The sequence below is a fragment of the Lynx canadensis genome, chromosome D1, assembly GCF_007474595.2.
Source record: "Lynx canadensis isolate LIC74 chromosome D1, mLynCan4.pri.v2, whole genome shotgun sequence".
NCBI lineage: Eukaryota > Metazoa > Chordata > Mammalia > Carnivora > Felidae > Lynx > Lynx canadensis.
This window is the reverse complement of record NC_044312.2, coordinates 63,249,521-63,269,749: the sequence shown is the minus strand read 5'-3', so window position 1 is coordinate 63,269,749 and position 20,229 is coordinate 63,249,521. Positions and strand designations below refer to the sequence as shown.

General features: G+C 44.1%; 1 protein-coding gene across 7 annotated transcripts in view; it reads left to right on the top strand.

Annotated features, from left to right (window-relative positions):
- The first annotated feature begins 4,262 nt into the window (after positions 1–4,262).
- The window catches only part of FAM160A2 (family with sequence similarity 160 member A2), a 30,684-nt gene continuing 14,717 nt past the window's right edge, over positions 4,263–20,229 (top strand). For 5 of the 7 annotated variants that reach the window (XM_030331077.1, XM_030331075.1, XM_030331079.1 and 2 more), the window contains exons 1-6: positions 4,284–4,367; positions 14,533–14,861; positions 14,989–15,627; positions 16,259–16,417; positions 16,607–16,693; positions 16,884–17,051. In XM_030331077.1, coding sequence (XP_030186937.1) covers positions 14,724–14,861; positions 14,989–15,627; positions 16,259–16,417; positions 16,607–16,693; positions 16,884–17,051 — 1,191 coding nt within the window. In that variant the 5' untranslated portion in view covers positions 4,284–4,367; positions 14,533–14,723. Of the gene's footprint in view, positions 4,368–14,532; positions 14,862–14,988; positions 15,628–16,258; positions 16,418–16,606; positions 16,694–16,883; positions 17,052–20,229 lie in introns of all 7 variants that reach the window. The other 2 variants (XM_030331074.2, XM_032595113.1) reach the window with 2 other exon arrangements.

Sequence of the window (20,229 nt, the reverse complement as noted above, 5' to 3'; positions counted from 1 at the left end):
CCCACCCCACCAAACTGAACTACATAGGGGTCCTCTAAGTCAGGAGACACGGGTGCCAGTGTAGGCTCAGTCATTCTGTTTTACCTTGTGCAAGTTCCCTGCTTAGGCCTCATTATTTATTCATTTAACAGCTATTTACTGAATGGCTCATTTGTGTCAGGTGCTGAACTAGTCTCTAGGGACAAAGAATGCTTGTCACATCAAATGTGAGCTCTGTTTTCATTATCTGCACCCTTATCTACATCCACACCCACCTTACCTCATTTCCTACTGGATGAGTGTGATGGGGGGCCATCCTGTGGGGTTTTGCCCCCATTCCTTTCCTGTTATCTCTAGTACCTGATCCTATCAGCTATTCCATGTGTCTTCTAGATCCTCAACCTCCTTCAATTTATCCTTTCTATGAACATGCTTAAATCTCTCCTACACCAAAACAAACAAAAAAATCCTAAAAATTCTCCCTTAACTTAATTTCCCTTTGACTTCTATCATCTCAGTCAACAAGTCATAATCAGAATACCTGCTTTGTGCCAGGCCAATATCGTGCTCAATATTGGGGAGATAAGACGAATGAAACACATTCTCTGCTCTCCAGAAACTCGGAGTTTGGTAGGGGAAATAGTTGGGTAGATAGGCAATTACATATTCGCTTGATGGTTGCTCTATTAGGTGGATATACAGATGGCTATTACACTGTAAGAAGGGTCCCAACTGAGCCTGGGTTCTGTAGGATGAATAGAAGTTAGGTCTATAGTGAAGAGAGAGTGAACAGCACTAGAGGCAAAGTGCATAGAGTGGGCAAAGGCACAGAGACTTTAAAAAGCATGGATGATTGGGGGACATCCATTGGTTTCTGTAGAGAACCTGAGTGGCTAGTGGTGAAAGAGAAGGCTGAATGGTGGACAGGGAATAGCTAGGGAAGAGCTTTGTCAGCCATTTTATAAAGCCAGGGTTTTATCTTAAGGCAATTTCTTGTTTTTTTTTTAATGTTTATTTATTTATTTTTGAGAGAGAGAGAGAGAAAGAAGTGGGGGAGAGGCAGAAAGAGAGGGAGACACAGAATCTGAACGAGGCTCCAGGCTCTGAGCTGTTAGTGCAGAGCTTGACGTGGGGCTCGAACCCATGAACTGTGAGATCATGACCTGAGCCGAAGTTGGACACTTAACCAACTGAGCCACCTAAGTGCCCCCTTGCTTTTCTGTCTATTTTTTTCTTAGTCTTTTCATAAGCCCATCTGCCTATCCTTTCTGTGTTGGTGTTTTTTAGAACTCTGACCTAGGTGTCTTACTCTCTTTCTGTGCTCCCAGCTCTCTCTGGCCAATCTTGGTTATGCACAGGATCTCCCTTCCCATCTACTGACTCCCAGAAACTCTGAGCTGCAGGCTTATCTATACCACTAACTGCTCACTGGATGTCTCCACTTGGATATCCCATAGTCACCTTTAGCCCATTGGGACTATAACTGAGCTTATGTTTTTTCTCTTATAATCCTTCTCTCTGGCCTTTCAGCTCAAACATCTAAAACTAGTATTTATTTTTATTGCTATCATTATGATTATTATATGATTTTGTGGCAGTTTTAAAAAATGTTCACAAATTCTTTGATTCTTCCCTTGTGACTGTTTCAACCAATAGAATATAACAAGAATATAACAGAATATAACTGGATCATAAAAGGCCATACAGCTTCCTTTTCTTAATTCTGTTGGGCATGCTCCTTATCTGGAAGCCTCCTGTCAGGATATTCCTTCTTGGAACCTAGTTGCCACATTGTGAGAAGCCCAAGCCATAAGGAACGGTCATATCTCTGTACTGTGTTTGACAGTCCCAGCTGAGTTCAGCCTTTGAGTTGTCCTAGCCCAGGCATCAGATATGTGAGTGAAGAAGCCTCAGATGATTCTACCCACCAACTTCAAGTCACCCGCAGGCATTCAAGTGTCCTATATGAGGCCCCAGGAATTGTTGAATAAAGATACACCATTCTTGCTGTGTTTTGGTTGAATTCCCAGAATCTGTGAGCATAATAAAATGGTTTTTTTATACTACTACATTTGGGATGATTTGTTATACAGCATAGCAACAAGAACAAACATATATATAAAAGTGCACATTTCCTAAGTATACAGCTTGATGAATTTCACAAAGTGAACACACCCATGTAACCAGCACTACAAGAACCCTACTCTTCCCCCTTTCAGGCAATGCTTTTCCAAGGGTAATCACTATCCTGACTTCTAATACCATAGTTGAGTTTTGCCCGTGAATGAACTTATATAAACTAAGCATCAGTTTTTATTCCTTCTGTTTTCCTTTATATTCATCCAGTCCTCAAGCCCTGGTGCCCTACCTTCTAATGTCCACATGTCCATTTCTCTGTAACTTTACAACTTCAGTTTGATCCTTATCAGTTTAACCATGTATAAAATTTTTATAGTTCTCTATTATTCAATAAAATCTAAACTCCTTAACATGGCCTCAAAATCTAATAACTGACGTCTATCCATGTCTTCAGCCTCATCTCACAATGTTTCCTCTGCATGTTCCCTAGGCTCCAGACATGCTGTACTCATTATAGTTTCCAGAGCACCTCCTGCATTGGTATGGGCTGATCTTTTGGGCTGAAACTGCCATTTCTTTTTCTTTTTTAAAAAAATTTTAACCCTTATTTATTATTGAGCGACAGAGAGAGACAGAGCATGAGCATGGGAGGGGCAGAGAGAGGGGGAGACACAGAATCCCAAGCAGGCTTCAGGCTCTGAGCAAGCTGTCAGCACAGAGCCTGTTGCGCGGCTGGAACCCACAAACCGGGAGATCATGATCTGAGCCGAAGTCAGACGCTTAACTGATTGAGCTACCCAGGTGCCCCATTTCTTTTTCTTTTTAACTACTTTATATTTTAAACTAATTTCAGGCTTACAGAAAGTTGCAAAAAAGGTAAAAAAAAAATAAAGTTCCCCTAAACTCCTCACCCATGTTCCCCTGTTATCATATTATATAACCAGGGAATTAACATTGGTGCAATACTTTGATCTAAGCCATAGCCCTGATCTGAAGCTTTCATTTCTCTTAGTTTCTCATGCTCTTGCTTGTTTCTTTGCTCAGACGTCATTTACTCCTCAAAGGCTCCCCTAAGCCCCTTCACCCTTCTTTGCCTTCATCCTCTGTACATAAAATCATGTTAAGTGCTGCTCCTTGATGGCAACTATTACACTACATTGCAATTATCTGGCTAAAGGGCTGAAGTCTTGCAGGGCAGAGACGGATTCTAATTGATCTGGAATCCTATCTGGCATGGAGGTGCTTATTCCGTGTTCCTTGAGTAACTGAACAAGACAGTATCCAAGGGATCACGGGGCATCAGGTGCTGGGGAAGCTAGGGAGGGGGCGGTCACCAGCCCGGTACTGTCGTCCAAGCCATGTGTGCAGATGGAACAAAAATGAAGTAGGCCAAGGGCGCCTGGGTGGCTCAGTCAGTTAAGCGCCGCTGGATTTCCGCTCAAGTCATGATGTCACAGTTGGTGAGATGGAGCCCAGGGCTTTGCGCTGATGGCGCGGAGCCTTCTTGGGATTCTCTCTCTCTCTCTCTCTCTCTCTCTCTCTCTCTCTCTCTCTCTCTTTCTCTCTCTCTGCCCCTCCCTCTCACGCGCTCTCTACCTCTTTCAAAATAAATAAACATTAAAAAAATGTAATAGTCTTACTGCAGTCAGCTGTCTTTTGGGCTCAGCTTTTCCACAGGCCCTGCCCACCTACTGACTCCTCCCCTCAGGCCTACACCTTCGTGCTAGCCCCGCCCACTCCAGCCCACTCTTCCATCCTAAGCACCACCCTGGACCATTGGCCCCGCTCCTTCACGTTAGTCCCTCAGCCTCAGCTCTCTCCCAAACCCTGCCCCTTGGCCTTTCCCTGCCTCTTAAAGTTGCGTCCCTCCTTAGGTCCCGCCTTCTGCCCTTCTGGTTCGACCTTTCCTTCTCAGGCTCCGCCCCCCGCCCTGTGGGCCTCCGCCTTCCCAGGAGTCTTCTCCTATGACACGCTGGAGTCCTTCAGAGGGGCGGGGTTTACAGCACAAGGGGCGGGACCTGGAGAAGAGGTGGTACTCCTCTCTCGGAACGCCGTCGGCGACCCCGCCCCTGCGCTCGGCCGTTGCCAGGAAACAAGCCTCGACGCTCCGGCTCTGGCCGGGTCCAGCCAATGAGCTGGCACGCCACTGCCCAGCGGTGCGTCGCTGGGCGGTTACGTGTGGTGCGCGGGGGCGCGGGTTGCGTGTGGCGCGGGGCGGGGCGCGGCTGGTGCGCCTCAGGAGCGATGGCGGCGGCCTGAACTCACCTAGCACGGCTGCGGCGTTCGGGCCTGGTCAGGGTCGGGATTCTGTGAGTGAACAGCAAGTATGGGCCGCAGGGCCCGGAGATTCGCATGAGGGGCTAAGGGACTGTGGAATGACGGCACCGCATTTGGTGACTGTACCGGTTGTGAGGGCACTGGGTGAGGGGCTGGCATGTGGTGAGGGGCCGGGTGTGAGTGTCTAAGGTAGGGGAGCAGGGTACGAAGAGCCTGAGGGTGAGTGGGCAAGTGAGGAGCTGGGTTGTAAGAGGGGCTGGGGATGCTTTTCAAGAGACGAAGGGAAAGGGACTTGTGAACACAGTTTACTGAGGGGCTGAGGCACCTGTGGGCAGAGGTGAGGGCAACGCTGGGACCAGAGTAAGAGGGTACGGCCTGTGCGGGAAGGGGAGAGTAAAGGGCAAAGGCCGGAGCATGCGGGCTGCTGGGGAATGGGTGAGGGAGTTGAGGGTAGGGCATGGGGGGAAGGAATGAGGATTGTGAGGCTTGGATAAGGGTGAGGTAAGTAAGTCCTTCTTCGATGGACTGTCCTGCCTAGTGAGAGCAGTAGTTTCAGACCGAGTAGGACAGCCTGGGTGGAAGTGTTGTGCACTTGGCTTTTTGAGGACAGAAAATTGAAGGCATCATGGGCAGTAATAACTAGGATAATGAAAATAATTTTTGAGGCTTAGTTTTCAACCAGAGTAATCACTGAAACTGCCGGTTTCTCAAGTTCCTCTTTGGGACTGCAAACTTGAAGATGGTTCCTCGCATGGAGGTTTTTTGGCTATGACCGCCCATGTTTGTTTTCTCTCCACCTGCTCTGGGCGGTCTTACTCCACTGCTGCTCCTCACCTATGCTTAGCTGTGCTCTGACGGTTGTCATCTAAATTGCACTAACCACTTTGAGTTGCTAATTCTACTTTTATGAAAGTCACATGGTTTGTTACATACAACACTATGTTTAGGTTCTCAAGCAGAATGGCTTTGCTCTAAGTCACTTTCTTACAGTTGAGTTAAAAAAAAAACCCTACTTTATTGAGGTAAATTGATATACAGTAAACTGCTCATGTTTAAAATGTACATGGGTTTTACCATATGTTTACATCTGTGAAACCATTACCACTTTCAAGATACAGAACATTTCTACTACACTCAGAAGTTTTCTCCTATCCCTTTGCAACTCCCATGCAACTCTCCGTGCATGACACATTTTAGGGTTCATTTTATTAGTATCTTGCAGGTCCCTTTCTCCCTGCCAACCACATGTACATGAACATTTTTAAAGTTCTAGGGGTGCCTGGGTGGCTTAGTTGGTTAAGTGCCCAACTCTTTGATTTCGACTCAGTCACATGTCTCATGGTTTGTGAAATTGAGCCCTGTGTGGAGCTCTGTGCTGACAGCATGGAGCCTGCTTGGGAGTCTTTCTCTCTCTCTCTCTCTCTCTCAAATAAATACATACATACAAACAAAACAAACAAACATTAAAAGTTCTAGAAAACTGAGTTGGCACTCAGTTTTAATGGACAGTTTGCTTTCCTACCACTACATTTTCCTCTGTAGTCACAGTTGGCCACAGAGCCTAGATACCATCCTCAACCTCAGGGAGATTTAGGCCTTTCCTGTCTGGACAATTCTCTTGAGAATTAAGGGCAACCCAAACCCAAGTGGCCAGTCCGTTCCAGAGTCTCAGCCTCAGAACCAACTGTTCTGACCCATGGTATGTTTTCATTGCTTCTCTCCAGAGGCCAAACATTTTTATGCTAGTGTAACCCTTGACCACCTACCCTGGTGGGAAGAACACTGTAGAACTTATATGTATCACAACAGGGTTTAGAGCAGTGATTCCTAAACTCTGGGCCAAGGACAGTGCCAGTCCATGATAAAGTTTTCATCCATCCAAGGTGGAAGGAGAGAAAGATAACATATGAAACATGAGTTTTTCATAAAGATAAGTTTATTCTGAGATTATTCTATTCTTTTAGTGAAAGTGCTTTCTGACTGATGAAATAATGGTGATGGTAGATGGTGGGTTTTCAAGAAATGGTCTTATTTACCAAAATAAAAAGTAACAACCCTATTTGTAAAATTTTTTAGAAATTATTTTTATTAGTTCCTGAAATCCAGAAATTTAGAGTGATGATGGTGTGGCTGTTGTATCATGTTGAGGAACATGTGCTTATACAGTAATTCTATATAACTTCTGACATTTGAACAACATACATTCAGTTTCACATTTCACTGGGTTTACATACTTTGTGAAGTAGGCAAGGGCTGGAATTCTTATGTTACAGATGAGGAATCATATTCATAAACCAGAGGTCACATAGTATACAGTGGCAAGGCTGAACCCAAAATCTGGTCTCCTGAGAGTGACTTGGGGAAAGAAGGTTTGTAACAGAGTGAAGGTGATGTGGACTAAAAGGCACGTTAAGTATGGGAAAAGTTGTGATGACATGAGGGCATTATATTGGCAAAACCATTTTTTATCATTTGTAATTAATGTGGTTCCAAAAGAGATTAAAGACACTTTGAGGGTGACAGAGAGATGGGGCTTCTGTTTAATATTGTGGCAATGACATGGGAACAGGTATACATAATACCTGGTTCACATTGTGATGGTGACAGGACAAGTCATGTCATCAGAAGGTTCTTAGGGGACTGTACAAATTCTTGGGTGTTTCAGAGAAAGTACTGAGTTTGGTAAGCTGTACTGAACTCTGTTGAAATAGTAGTGTAGTAAGTATAATGGATTTTGACTTACATATACAGCTAGGTGGTAAATCTGAGAAGATGTAACATAAATGAGGGTGATGATACCTAGATAGAAACATGTTTGGAGTGCTTTATGTAATCATTTATTGCACATCGGCTATTCGCCAGGCCCTCTAGTAAATACTGGAAGAACAAATTCATTCATTCATGTATTAATTCCTTTATTCATTCAGAAAATACTTTTTCAGTATGTAGTCTGTCCTTGTGATGCTCACATTTATGAGATAACAAGATAGAGAAGACATGGTCCTCTGTGGTCTCAAGGAATTCTAAGTCAGGTTGAGAGAGGTAGATACGTGAAAAGACAATTTCAGTTTAGAGAGAGAGTGTTAAATACAAAAGTATATCATGATGGGGTGGTTACTTCTTTATCTAGTGTGTCTCTCCCTGTATTCCAGTCATATATATTCAGTGATCTACCAGATATCTCCACAGGTATCATAAAATTAACATGTCTAAAACAGAACTCACTATCTTTGCTCTGAGAGCATGCTGTTGTAGCATATTCTGTATCTCAGTCTAGGCAAGGACTTCAGTGTCATCTTCATTCTTTCTGCTCCTTTATGCCCTGTATTTAGTCAGTCACTAAAATCTTAATGTTTCCCTTTAAATTATCTCCTCTTCATCTCTGTGGCTACATCTTCACTGTTAAAGCTTTAGTTTACTTCCTCCTCATCTCTGATCTGGATTCTCACTCCCTCCCCCCAACAGTCTCCTGCCTTCAGTCTTGCTCTTTTCTAGTCTTTCCCTAGAATGATCTTTCTAAAAATACAAATGTAATCATAGAACTCCTCGCTTAAAAACTTTTGGCTCTTTGTGTTCTGTAGGACAACATCCAAATTGCTTAATATGGCATCATTTGGCCTCAACTCACCTCTCCAGCCTCATCTCCTGCCACTCTCTACTTTGTGTTCTAGCTTGAATAAAGTCTTCATAGTTCCCTAACATGTTACTTTTTTTAAGCCCTGAGATCTTTGTAATAGCTTTTTCTCTAACTAGGGACACTTTTTCTTCTCTGCCCAGTGAACTTTCCTTTTTCCTTAGGATCTAGTTGAGTCTCTTCTCTTTTTGACATCTTCTTTGTCATCATCACCTAAGAGGGGTGGAGAGAGAACCATGTGTGACATAGGAATTTACTGTTATAAAGGAGAGTCACCATAACTGAGGTTCACATTGTTGTGTAAGTCAGGTGAGATTCCCTGTAAGAAGCAGAGGTGGTATTGGGGAGAGGGGAGGGAGTGAGTTGGCACCACACATTGATAGCCCATTTGTCTTATTTATAGAGGCCGAAGGATGGACAAGCAGGGAGGATATATGTAAGCTGAGCTCTAGATTAGGCTCCTGTGAGGTACCCCCTCCTTTTGTATTCCTATGAGGTTTTAACCAGATCTTTCTACTTTCAGTATATACAGTAATAGCTCATTCGTGCCTCTAATGTCAGTAGTCAGTCATCTTGCCTGGGAAGAGCCACTGTAGGGAGAGAAAGCTCAGGACTTTACTGACCTGTTCTCGAGAGGTCATTTTGATTTCTCCCTGTCTACTGTAGGTATTGCAGGTGTATCCCTGTCCCCAGCTCCCTCCCTCTCTTGCCTCTCCCAGGGCAAAGGTTCCTCAGTAAAACTGAGCCACCTCCTTCCTACCTGTGCCTGCTATTCTGAGGTTGGTAGACACCCTTGCTGAATGTACCTTTAAGGCTTTATTTTGTGCCCTAAGATGAGTGACTGAACTTGGCTATTTGTGGGTCTAAAAGATCAGCTCTTTCTTCCCCTTTTTCCCCTGTGACTGAGCCTGATGGTAAATCTGGGAAGAGGGGTATACTTTTTTATAGACTTTGCTGTGGCAGGAAACGGCACAGTAATAGAGTGGTGATTCCATTTTCTTTGTCTCGCTTTTGAACTTTGCACAGTTAGCTGGGAATGAGAGAGTCTTAAGTAGGTGATAGGAACACCAAGCTATGGTCTCCTTTTGTATTTTTACAGTTTGTGAAGGGGGCCCGGGTTAAGTGTTAGCTTTTGGGTTCTGAGACACTGATTTCAGTATGGCTTTTCTTTTTGAGGTCTTTGAGAAGAGTTGGGGATCGGGAGGGATGAAGAAAGGTCCTGGAGGCTAGTCCCTCTTGAGTTTGTGAGCAGTGCCCTTTGTTGGTCAAGTAATAAAGCAGAAGTGGGCACCCCAGTTATATTGCAAGGTAGGAATTAGTTGTTAATCTTTGGAAATGAGTCCTAGCAGCTAAAGACAATTTAGTTTTGGACATGATCAAGCTTTACTTTGCTGACACTGGATGCTTGGCTCATCTTTTGCTTACCAGGGTATGAGTGTGAGGTGGTGGGATGCACAGGTCAGAGCAGGTTAGATCTCTCCTCTTAGAGGTGAGGTTATCTTGGTCAGATAGGATCGGGAGAGGGAATGGGGAAAGGAAAATGCCATTTACAGAGCACCTGCTTTATATGCCTGGTGTGCTACGTAGGTTATCTTATTTAATTTAAAAAAAAAAATTTTTTTAATGTTTATTTATTTTTGAGACAGAGAGAGACAGAGCATGAACAGGGGAGGGTCAGAGAGAGGGAGACACAGAATCTGAAACAGGCTCCAGGCTCTGAGTTGTCAGCACAGAGCCCGATGCGGGGCTCGAACTCACGGACTGCGAGATCATGACCTGAGCCGAAGTCGGACACCCAACCGACTGAGCCACCCAGGCGCTCCTCTTATTTAATTTTTAAAACAGTAACAACACTTATTTCATCAGGAGTTTATGTAAACTGAGGCTTTGATGTGGGAGGTGATTTTTTTTAAGGTCACACAACTGGAAAATGGTGGACTGGGATTCAAACCTTTATTTGAGGAACACCAGAGCTCCTGCTTTACCTACTACTTTGTGTTATTCTTACTTGATGTTAGGGCCTCTATTTGTTTTCAGTCCTCAGATGAGATTATGATTGAGAAAGCATTCTGTAAGCAGTAATAGATATTCTTCTGTTATTCAAGGTCTTCAGGGGGGCAGATTGAACGCATTTGGTTTGGGAAGAATTTGATAAAGGGATTATATTTACGAGGGCATAGGCAGAGTTTAAGGAAACCAATAAGACATAATGCTAATAATAGTGAGAGAGCTAGTAGAAGGGGACATTTCTTATTAGTATTCTCAACTGTTGGCTTTGCCCTCCCCAGCCCATGCTTACTTGGTATCTTCAGTACTTGGGCAGACAGATAAGTACCTTTTCAGTGCATCCCTGCTGCTGGTAGTTACCAGTCTGTATGACTGTTTGATGGTTTATAGGAAACCACGTATGAAAGACTGAGCATCTGTTCTGTGGCTCTACCACCTTCTCACCCCTTTTTCTTCTTCCCCACCCCGGCTCTCCTGGGTGAGTGAGTGAGTGAGAGAAGATTAGGTGAGTGGTGGGGTGGTAGTAGATATTAGCTTCCCTTTTTCAGATTTCAGATTTACCTGAACTGGCACCCATCCTTTATTACTATTTTCCTCCTCAGAGAAAATGGTATACATACTTCTTTTTCTCAGACTAGTGCTATACCTGATTTTTCTATTATCCCCATTGTATTTATCCATAACCTGTTACTTTCTTCATACTTCTTTTCCTCACTTGACAAACAACCTTGAGGCTCTCCATAAAACCAAACCAAACCAAACAATAAAAACTCTTTTTCTTGGCTTCCCACCTCCAACCCCTCCTAGTTTTTTTAAGCTGTTGCTCTGTTTGCATCCTTCTATGTCACTGACTTTCCAGATAATTGCATTTTACATTTCTTTGGCTCTTGGTCATTCTTTAACTAGTTACTTTCCTAAGTTTATCTAAAACTAGATTGCTAAAACTGACTGTTTTCAATCTTCATTCTACTTTGTCTGTAGACTATATGTTATGGCAATCTCTAGTTTCTTGAAACTTCCTTTCCTTGATTTTTAGATTATCATTATTTCTTGGATTTTTCCTTCCATTTCTGGCTACCTTCACAGTCTTCAAAAACACCTCTTCTTTTGTTTTCCTAATTCCTGGTTTTCCACAGAATGTTACCCTTGGCTCCTTTCAGGATCTGCTGATGTCTTTGGATGATTCCATCCCTCTCTGTAGCTTCATCTATCACCAATTAGTTGTTGACTTCTGGATGTATATCCTTATTCTTGATTTCACTCGAGCTCACGTATAATATTTCTGTTTGCTTTCTGGACATCGTGGATATCCTATAGGTGTCTCAAAGCTTAACATATCCAAAACTGTATTCATCCTTTTTTTCTAAAACACTCCTCCCTTTGTTATGTGTTCCTTGCCTGTTAAGCATTATCTTTTACTGAATCTCTTAGACTTCATATCTGAGTCTTCTCTTCTCCTCCATTCATTTGTCAGGTCTTGTTGCTTCTACTTCATGGCTAGGTTAAATGTGGAGGCAGATTATCTGCATTTGCATTCTAGTCTTGCTTACTAGCTGGCTAACTTTACAGTAAATCTAATCTTTCTAGGCTTTGATTTTCTTATGTGTAAAATGGAGATACCAGTACATCTAGAGTTTTTATGGGATTTAAATGAGCTACTATATATAGTACTTAGAAAAAAGCCTGGCACATAGTAAGTGCTCAATATATGTTAGCTATAATTGGTTTTAATTCAGTGTTCAGTTCCACAAGTATTTTTGAATGCCAGGCACTGTGTTGGCACTGTGATTGCAAAGAATGAATGATAATGGTCCCTTTTGAAGGAGCTTGGTATTATTGGCAGAGATATTACAGGTGTAAATAATTTCATTATCACATGGCACATGCAAAGATAAAGGTGAATATCAGATTTATCTTTTCTAATCCTGCTCTTACTTCATCTGCCTTCTGCCTGTCTCATTCACCTTATTATACTTCTATTTGACATATTTTTAAAGGCAAATTTGATCTTGTCATTTCCTTGTCTAAAAAATCTTTTTTGTTTCCGGGGTGTCAATAGATAAAACCTAAACTCGTTAGCCTGCTATTCACTGCTAATTATAAGCTTCACCCTTATTTACCCTTCAATTCCATATTGTTTCTCTCTTCTCTAAGTAGTCTGTGATTATGCCATCCCCAAGTTGGAACTGTTTTTCAGATTTGTCATGTTCTTTCATAGTGCCATATTTTTGTACATACTGGTTTTTTTTTAATTAAAAAAAATTTTATTACTGCTTACTTATTTTTGAGAGAGACTGAGTGAGAGCAGCAGAGGAGCAGAGAGAGAGGGAGATACAGAAGCAGACTCTAGGCTCTGAGCTGTCAGCACAGAGCCCGACTGGGGCTTGAATCCACGAACTGTGAGATCATGACCTGAACTGAAGTCAGACCCTTAACTGACTGAGCCACCCAGGCACCTCTCTACATACTGTTTTTAGTATGAAGGTCTTTTCCTCTGCTCTCTTTGTTGCCAGTATTTCAGTTGTTAAAGATTTAAGTCAGAAGTCATCTCTTTTCTGGAATCCCCATTATAGTCTTTCATGCAGAATTACTTGCTTTCATATCCCTGTGATACTTTTGTAAATACCTCTGTTTATAATATTCATTAGAGGTATTGTTTATGCTCCCCTCCAACTGTTTTTATCTGTCTTTGTATTTGCATTGATTATTTAGCAGAGTGCTCAGTACATTATCAGTACGGATGTACAGTGAGTGAACCCTGCCTGCTGTTTAGGGCTGGCCCTGCCCTTTATAAAACTGTCTCCTATTTTACAGAAGGCTTCCTTAAGTATAGTTGCTACCTTCCTTTGGTTGTGAGTTGGTGGTAACTGTAAGAGAGAGTATCTGGGTGGAAGGGGATGGTGGTAACATAACCCGAGGGCTGAGTGTGGGGCTATTGCCAGGTCTCTGGGTTCCTTCAGCCCTTGTTGAGCTTAAAGAGGAAGGACAACTGAACCACGCCTTTCCTCTGAAGTTTTTGTACTTGTGAGAGATAATACTGCTGAGGCGGTGAGGGGTGTGATGGAGAAGGAACTGTGAGCCATGGTCTAGGCCAACAGCTATTTTGGTACTTTTTCCCTTTCCCTAGTGAGGGTGTCATGTCATGGCCCCAGGAGTGAGTGTTGGCTATATCTGGCAGGAGTGGGGTATCTGTGTGTATATGGGAATGTGTCCCTGTGCTCTTCGCTGGAATGAAAATTGTTCCACTCTTTCGGTTGGCTCTGGATTTCTCCCCCTTAAGAGTGTTCAGCTAGTTAAGGGTCTCTTGGGTTATTTCCTACTGGGTGGGATTCTAGGGAGGGACTGTGATAGGTAGAAAAATATTTCTTCCTCAGTAGTCTCGGAGGGCTGGAGTCAGATCAAGATTGGGTTCCTTCTTTCCTTCCTTCCTTCCTTCCTTCCTTCCTTCCTTCCTTCCTTCTTTCCTTCCTGATTTTATTTTTAAGTAATCTCTATACCCAATGTGGGGCTTGAACTCATAATCCTGAGACCAAGAGTTGCATACTCTACCAACTGAGCCAGCCAGGCACCCCAAGACTGGGTTTCTTGTTCCTTCATTCATTCGTTTGTTTATTCATTCATTCACTTAAGCATCCACACATTGAGCAAATATTTACTGAGTCCCTAGGTATTGCTCTAGGTACTGGGGATACAATAGTAAACAAAACAGACCAACCTTGCCTTCAGTGAGCTTACATTCTGGTGGAGAAGCTAGACAAATAAATAAGCGAGTAAATATTTTTTGATAGTGAAAACTGCTAAGAAGGAAGATTAGGAAGCTAGAGAGTGAAGGTGGGAAGATGTACTACTTAAATAGAATTAAGTAAGGCCTCTCTGAGGAGACAGCATTCGAAAAAAATGGAGTGATGTGAACAATGTGAAGATCAGGGAAGAGCACTCCAAGCCCAGAGAATAGAGAGTATTCTAGAAGGCCTGCGTGAGTAAAGTATGAGTGAGGAGGAGGATGGTAGGAAGTTAATACAGATTAGATCATAGAGTACCCAGAGGCCACGGTAAGGGATTTGGATTGTTACTAGTGTGATGGGAAGTCATTGGAGGGTATTCAAGAGAGGAGAGATGTAACATAAGTTAGGTTTTAAAAATATCACTCTGGTTACTTTGTGTAGAATAGACTGTCAGGGGAGGGGGAAACAAGACTGGAAGCATGGACACCAGATTGGAAGCTATTGCAATAGTAAGACATGCTTTGAGGGTATAGGTGATAGGGTTTGCTGATAAACTGGACATTGGAATTAAGGAAAAGGAGAAGTAAGGATGATGTTCAAGTTTTTGGCCTGAGCATGTAGGTGAATATTGGTATCAGTACTTGGGATGGAGAAAGCTGGAGGAGTGATAGGTTTGGTGGTAGGAATGAGTTCTGTTTTAAACACGTTATATTTAAGGTACTGTGTGTTTGCATATGTGTTTGATTGGTGGCTCTGAGTTCTTCCTGTTGGGGAGTGGAGAGAGGCAAACTCCTCTGTTGATTTCTTCCTTTCTCTCTGTCTTTGAATTAGATTTGCAGGTCTGGACTGGGCCGTGACCTCTGGGCTCGCTATTCCAGCCTGGTGTATCTTCTGGATCCATGGCCAGCTACTGGCTCCTGCAGACCGGATGAAGCAGACTAGAGACACAAGTGGAGAAAGCTGCCAGCTGGCAAATTCTCAGAGTGTGGCCCTCTGGCTACTGGCCCTGCCCAGCCTGCCTCATGGAGAGGATGAACTGGTTGAGCAGATTGGCCTCCCGGGGCCCTGGGCACCGTGTACCTCAGGGGTCCAGTCTGCAGGCCCCTGTCATGGCTGACCCTGAGACCTGCCTCATGGTCTTCAAGAATCACTGGTCCCAGGTAGGAGATTCTATACCAAATGGCCTAATCCACTGGCTCCCTGAATTCTCCTAACCTTCTGTTCACTCTCACCATCCCATTTAGTCATCATATCATCTTAGATTCCTTCTATCTTCTGTTTCTCCAGGTAGTGCGAATCCTGGAGCGGCAAGGCCCTCGGGCAGCTTCTGGGGGTGCAGATGATCTCAGTGCTGTACGCAACCACACTTACCAGATGTTGACACTGCTGGTAGAAGATCGTGTGGTCCCCTCAGCCCCCACGACCCCTGGGCCCTTGCTGGAGTTCGCTTTGCGTGAGGACCTGCTAACCCGTGTGTTGGTTTGGCAGCTTCAATGGGATGAGCTTGGGGATGGGGTTGAGGAACGGCGGGCTGAGCAACTGAAGCTGTTTGAGATGCTAGTGAGTGAAGCTCGCCAGCCACTGTTGCGACATGGTCCAGTTCGTGAGGCTCTGCTGACCTTGCTGGATGCCTGTGGCCGTCCTGTGCCCAGTAGCCCAGCACTGGATGAAGGCCTGGTGCTACTTCTCAGCCAGCTGTGTGTGTGTCTGGCCCGGGAACCTTCATTGCTCGAGTTCTTCCTGCAGCCACCTCCTGAGCCTGGAGCTGCCCCCCGCCTTCTCCTCTTTTCTCGCCTTGTTCCCTTCGTCCATCGGGAGGGCACGCTGGGCCAGCAGGCCCGTGATGCCCTACTCCTGCTCATGGCTCTGTCGGCCGGGAGTCCCACTGTGGGCCGCTACATTGCAGATCACTCTTACTTCTGCCCGGTCAGCACCTCCTGGGATGGGGGGTAGGGTATGGTGTATAGACACTAGACAGCACCTTGCTATCCAGAAGATGTGGAGGGGCTATGTACTGGGTACTTTTCCTTTAGGTGGTAGCCCCCTGGGTTTGAAAACAGTGCCTGGAGTTGGGGTGGGGATGAAACATGGGCTTAGGTGGACAGCATAGATACTAAGACTCTTCATGGACCAGTGTTCCCAGGTGATGTCCTGGCACATTGGATAACTAAATATCTGCTTGAGGAATAGTTCTTTCCCCTAGTCCCATCAAAACTCTGGGTTAGGGGCGCCTGGGTGGCGCAGTCGGTTAAGCGTCCGACTTCAGCCAGGTCACGATCTCGCGGTCCGTGAGTTCAAGCCCCGCGTCAGGCTCTGGGCTGACGGCTCAGAGCCTGGAGCCTGTTTCCGATTCTGTGTCTCCCTCTCTCTCTGCCCCTCCCCCATTCATGCTCTGTCTCTCTCTGTCCCAAAAATAAATAAATGTTGAAAAAAAAAAAAAAAATTTTTAAAAAAAAAAAAAAAAATAAAAAAAAAAACTCTGGGTTAATAGCTCCCCTGGTTCCCTTTTATGTATTGTCTGAGCTTTTGGTAACCTGTCCTTGGGGATGGCCCCCAGGTGCTGGCCACAGGGCTGAGTGCCCTGTACTCCTCACTGCCCCGCAAGATTGAGGTTCCAGGGGATGATTGGCACTGCCTGCGACGGGAGGATTGGCTGGGAGTGCCAGCCCTTGCGCTCTTCATGAGTTCCCTAGAATTCTGCAATGCAGTCATTCAGGTGGGATTGCACCTTCCCAGGAGGACTGGTTCTTGGTCATTCTGGGCAAATGGGGTGGGAAGGGGGCACATTCCCTGGAGTTCTGCTGTTCTGCCATCTTGGGGGTGGGGTGCCTGCTTGTACCATTCTATTCCCTTCCAGACAGTGGTCACCTCACATTCTTCCTCCTTCTCTGTTGTACCCCTACAGGTGGCTCACCCTTTGGTGCAGAAGCAGCTAGTTGATTATATCCATAATGGGTTCTTGGTGCCTGTCATGGGCCCTGCCCTGCATAAGGTGAGAGTTATGGGTGGCAAGGCTGAGGGGTGGTGACCCCAGTGCCAGGACCAATGTGGGAAGTAGTGGGCTGGGTACTCTTCCCCTTTTCCCTATCTTCTCCTGGTTCCTCCTTAGAGCTCGGGGAAAATAACTTAGTACATGTGCAGGGAAGCCCTAAATTTCTAAACTTTCCCTCCCCTTCGTCCAGACCTCTGTGGAGGAGATGATCGCCAGTACCGCCTATCTGGAGCTTTTCCTACGGAGTATCTCAGAGCCTGCTTTGCTCCGTACCTTCCTGCGATTCCTGCTGTTACACCGGCATGACACCCACACCATCCTTGACACCCTCGTTGCCCGTATTGGCAGCAACTCCCGGGTATGGCCCCTACCTCTGTCCTGGCTTACCTGGGTGAGCCATCTTCTCTCTCTGAACTTTGTTCTGGGAGGGTGTGCCTGCCCTTCTTTGGCCTTTGTCTCCAGCAGTCACTTCAAAGTTAGGTGGCATTTACTTTCCAGTATTAAACTTTTGACCACTTTGGGAGTAGCTCCCTTGCTTATGTAATATTTGAATCTAGAACACATTACTTTTTCTGGATAACTGGCTCCTCATCATGACTAGGGGTTTTGCCATTGTGCTGTACTTGCGATGTAGCATTGGCCTGGGGTTCTCTTCAGCTGTGTATTGTACTGTGGCCTGCTGTGGGTGACTGAGATCACTTCCCCAGGTTTTGTGTTTGCTTTGATAGGTGATCCAGCTGCTACTGGTATGCTTAGCTTTTTTCCCCTTTGGATTTGCCACATTTGAAGTGCTGTAACTTGGGGCACCCATCTCCCCACCTACCTACTTAAACATTCCTTCCTCCTGAACATTTTTACTGAATGTTTTACTTACTGTTTTCTCCTACTAAGGATAAGTGGTAAACAAGGTAGGCATAGTTGCTGGTGTCATGGAGCTTCCTTACTTTATACAAACCCATTAATAAAATAATTGAAAGTTGTGGTCACTGTTATGAAAAAACCAAACAGCTGTTTAGAAGATAATAAGGTGGTCAGAAACCTTTCTGAGGAGGTGACATTGAGCTAAGACCTAAAGGTCATGAGGGAGTTCACCTATTGAAGAACAAGTGGAAGAAGAGTCTGAGCAGAGGGTGCAGCATGCACAGTACATGAGATGGGGATGAGTGAGTGTATTTGAGGAAATAAAAGACCAGTAAGACTGGAGGTGTAGTGAGCAAGGGGGAGAAGGGAATGAGATGAAAGTAGAGAGGTAGGTAAGATTCAGTCATGCATGACCTTGTAGACCATGGTAAGCAGTTTGGATTTTAATCAGTAGAAATATGTATGAAAGAGGAGTAAGTAGTTTCCAATAATAAAGACCCAGAGTCTTTCTAGGGGAATAAAGCATTCATTTAGTCATGAACTTTATGCCACTTATTTAGCTCTGGAACCATTTTTTTGTTTCCTTCTTATAACAAATTGAAGTTCCCTAGGTCCTTGTATTTAAAATAGAAGTTCTCAGATTACTAAAGGTTCTGGAAAACTGTTGAAAATCATTCAGATACATTGAGATACCTGGTAGTAGGCCTCTTGGTAGGTGAGGTTTTGGGATAGCTGTTTTGTGTAGGTGAGGTTTTTGAATACTAAGGGTATGGATGAAGTATTCTACACTGACTTTGATTAGACCAGTGTTTCTGAACCAGGTGCACACTTCAGAATTTGAAAATGGCAACAGCTACAACAGTTTCTAGGCTCCCTGCCTTAGATTTCTTGGATTATAATATACAGGGCATGTGTATTTTTACAATATTCCAAAAAGTACTTATGATACATGCCTGGGTTAATTAGGAATTATTGTCTAAAATCAATAGGAAATAGATGTCAAAGCTTTAATTTTACAAAGATACCAATTTCGCATTATGCTAAAGTTAGACCATGGTCTTTTATCTATTCAGCCTGATGGAATGTCCTCTTCGTGTTTTGAGACAGTTAATTTCCTTCTTGAGGTTGATTTTTTTTTTTTTTTTCCTATGTTGGGCTATCTCCATGTTCCTTTTGTCTTAATCTTATCCTCACTTCTTTGACTCTCTCTCATTGTCTTTAGTCTTCAGCATTTAATTTTATTAGTCTTGCATTTGGTCCTCTCGTCTCAGGAGCCTTCATGTTTTTGGGGTATTTCTTCTTGTTTCCTGCTTCTTGGAGGACAAGATTGTTTCTGATTTCAGGATGCTGGGGCTTTCCTTTCTACTGTTTGGCCTTTTTTAGTCTTGATTCTGCTGCCCTGACTTTGAACTTCTTTAAGCTTTTCTTTTGTGGCTTCAAGTGAATCATGCTGGCTAGTCAGTCTCTGTGCCTGTTTTAGTTTCCCATTGCTGTCATAACAAATCACCACAAACATAGTGGCTTAAAACACACAAATTTATTATCTTACAGTTCTGTAGGTCATACGTCTGACACAGATCTCACTAGGCTAAAATCAAAATGTTTTCAGGGCTGTGTTCCTTTCTGGAGTCTCTAGGAGTGGATCTGTTTCCTTGCTCAGTAGGGTTGCTGGTAGAATTTATTTCATTGCAGTTCCAGGACTGAGATTCCCATTTTCTTGCTGGCTGTCAGCTGAGGACCATTCCCAGATTCTAGAGGCCAACCAAATTCCTTGGTTTGTAGCCCCCTTCTTTCATCCTCAGAGCCATCAATGGTGGATCAAGTCCCTCTCAAGCTTCAGATATCTTTTTGACCCAGCTGGTGAAGGTCCTGTGCTTTTAAGGACTCAAGTGATTTGATTGTGCCTTCCTGGATAATCCATACTACTTTCCCCACCTCAAATTTCATAACCATAATCATATCTGCAAAGTACCTTTTGTCATGTAGGGTAAAATACTTACAGGTTATGGGGATTAGGACCTGGACATCTTTGGGGGACCATTTTTCTACCTACCTCACAACCTTTCAGTGAGTGTGAATGTTTTCATTGCTAGTTAAAATGGTTATTTAGGGTAAATCTGAACATCCTTGCAAATATCCAAATATGTGAACTGATAGCTCATCTCTTTCCCACTGCAGTTGGCTTTTAATCTTCCCACATTTATTTAGTAAATGATGAGCATCTAGACTGTGCAGTGTGCCCTGGCCTAAGACCCAATAGTCATCTTCAGGGAGCTCTAGGTATACTTGCCATAAGAGAAAGTGCTGTGGGGATTCAAAGGAGTGAGGGAGTGCTTACTTGTGTCTGTTGTCTTCCACTCTCTTCGCCTAGCCAGAGAAGAACCACCCTTATTTTCTAAAACAAATGGTTTCCTCTATTCTGGACCCACCTATTTTTTCCTTTTCCTGTCAGCTGTGCTTGAGCTTTTCTTTCTTCTACCTTCTTAGAGATACATCAGTGTTGGAGAGGTGACTCAGACTCCATGTTCACAGCCCCGCCCACTTCCCAGCTGGGATTCTTCCAGGTTCCCTCTGGTTTCTTTTTGGTAGGCATTTAGTTACTGTGCAGCCGCAGTCTCTGCTGACAGGCATTCACTTAGTTATCATATTGTTGTTGTCTCCTGTTAGTCATTCAC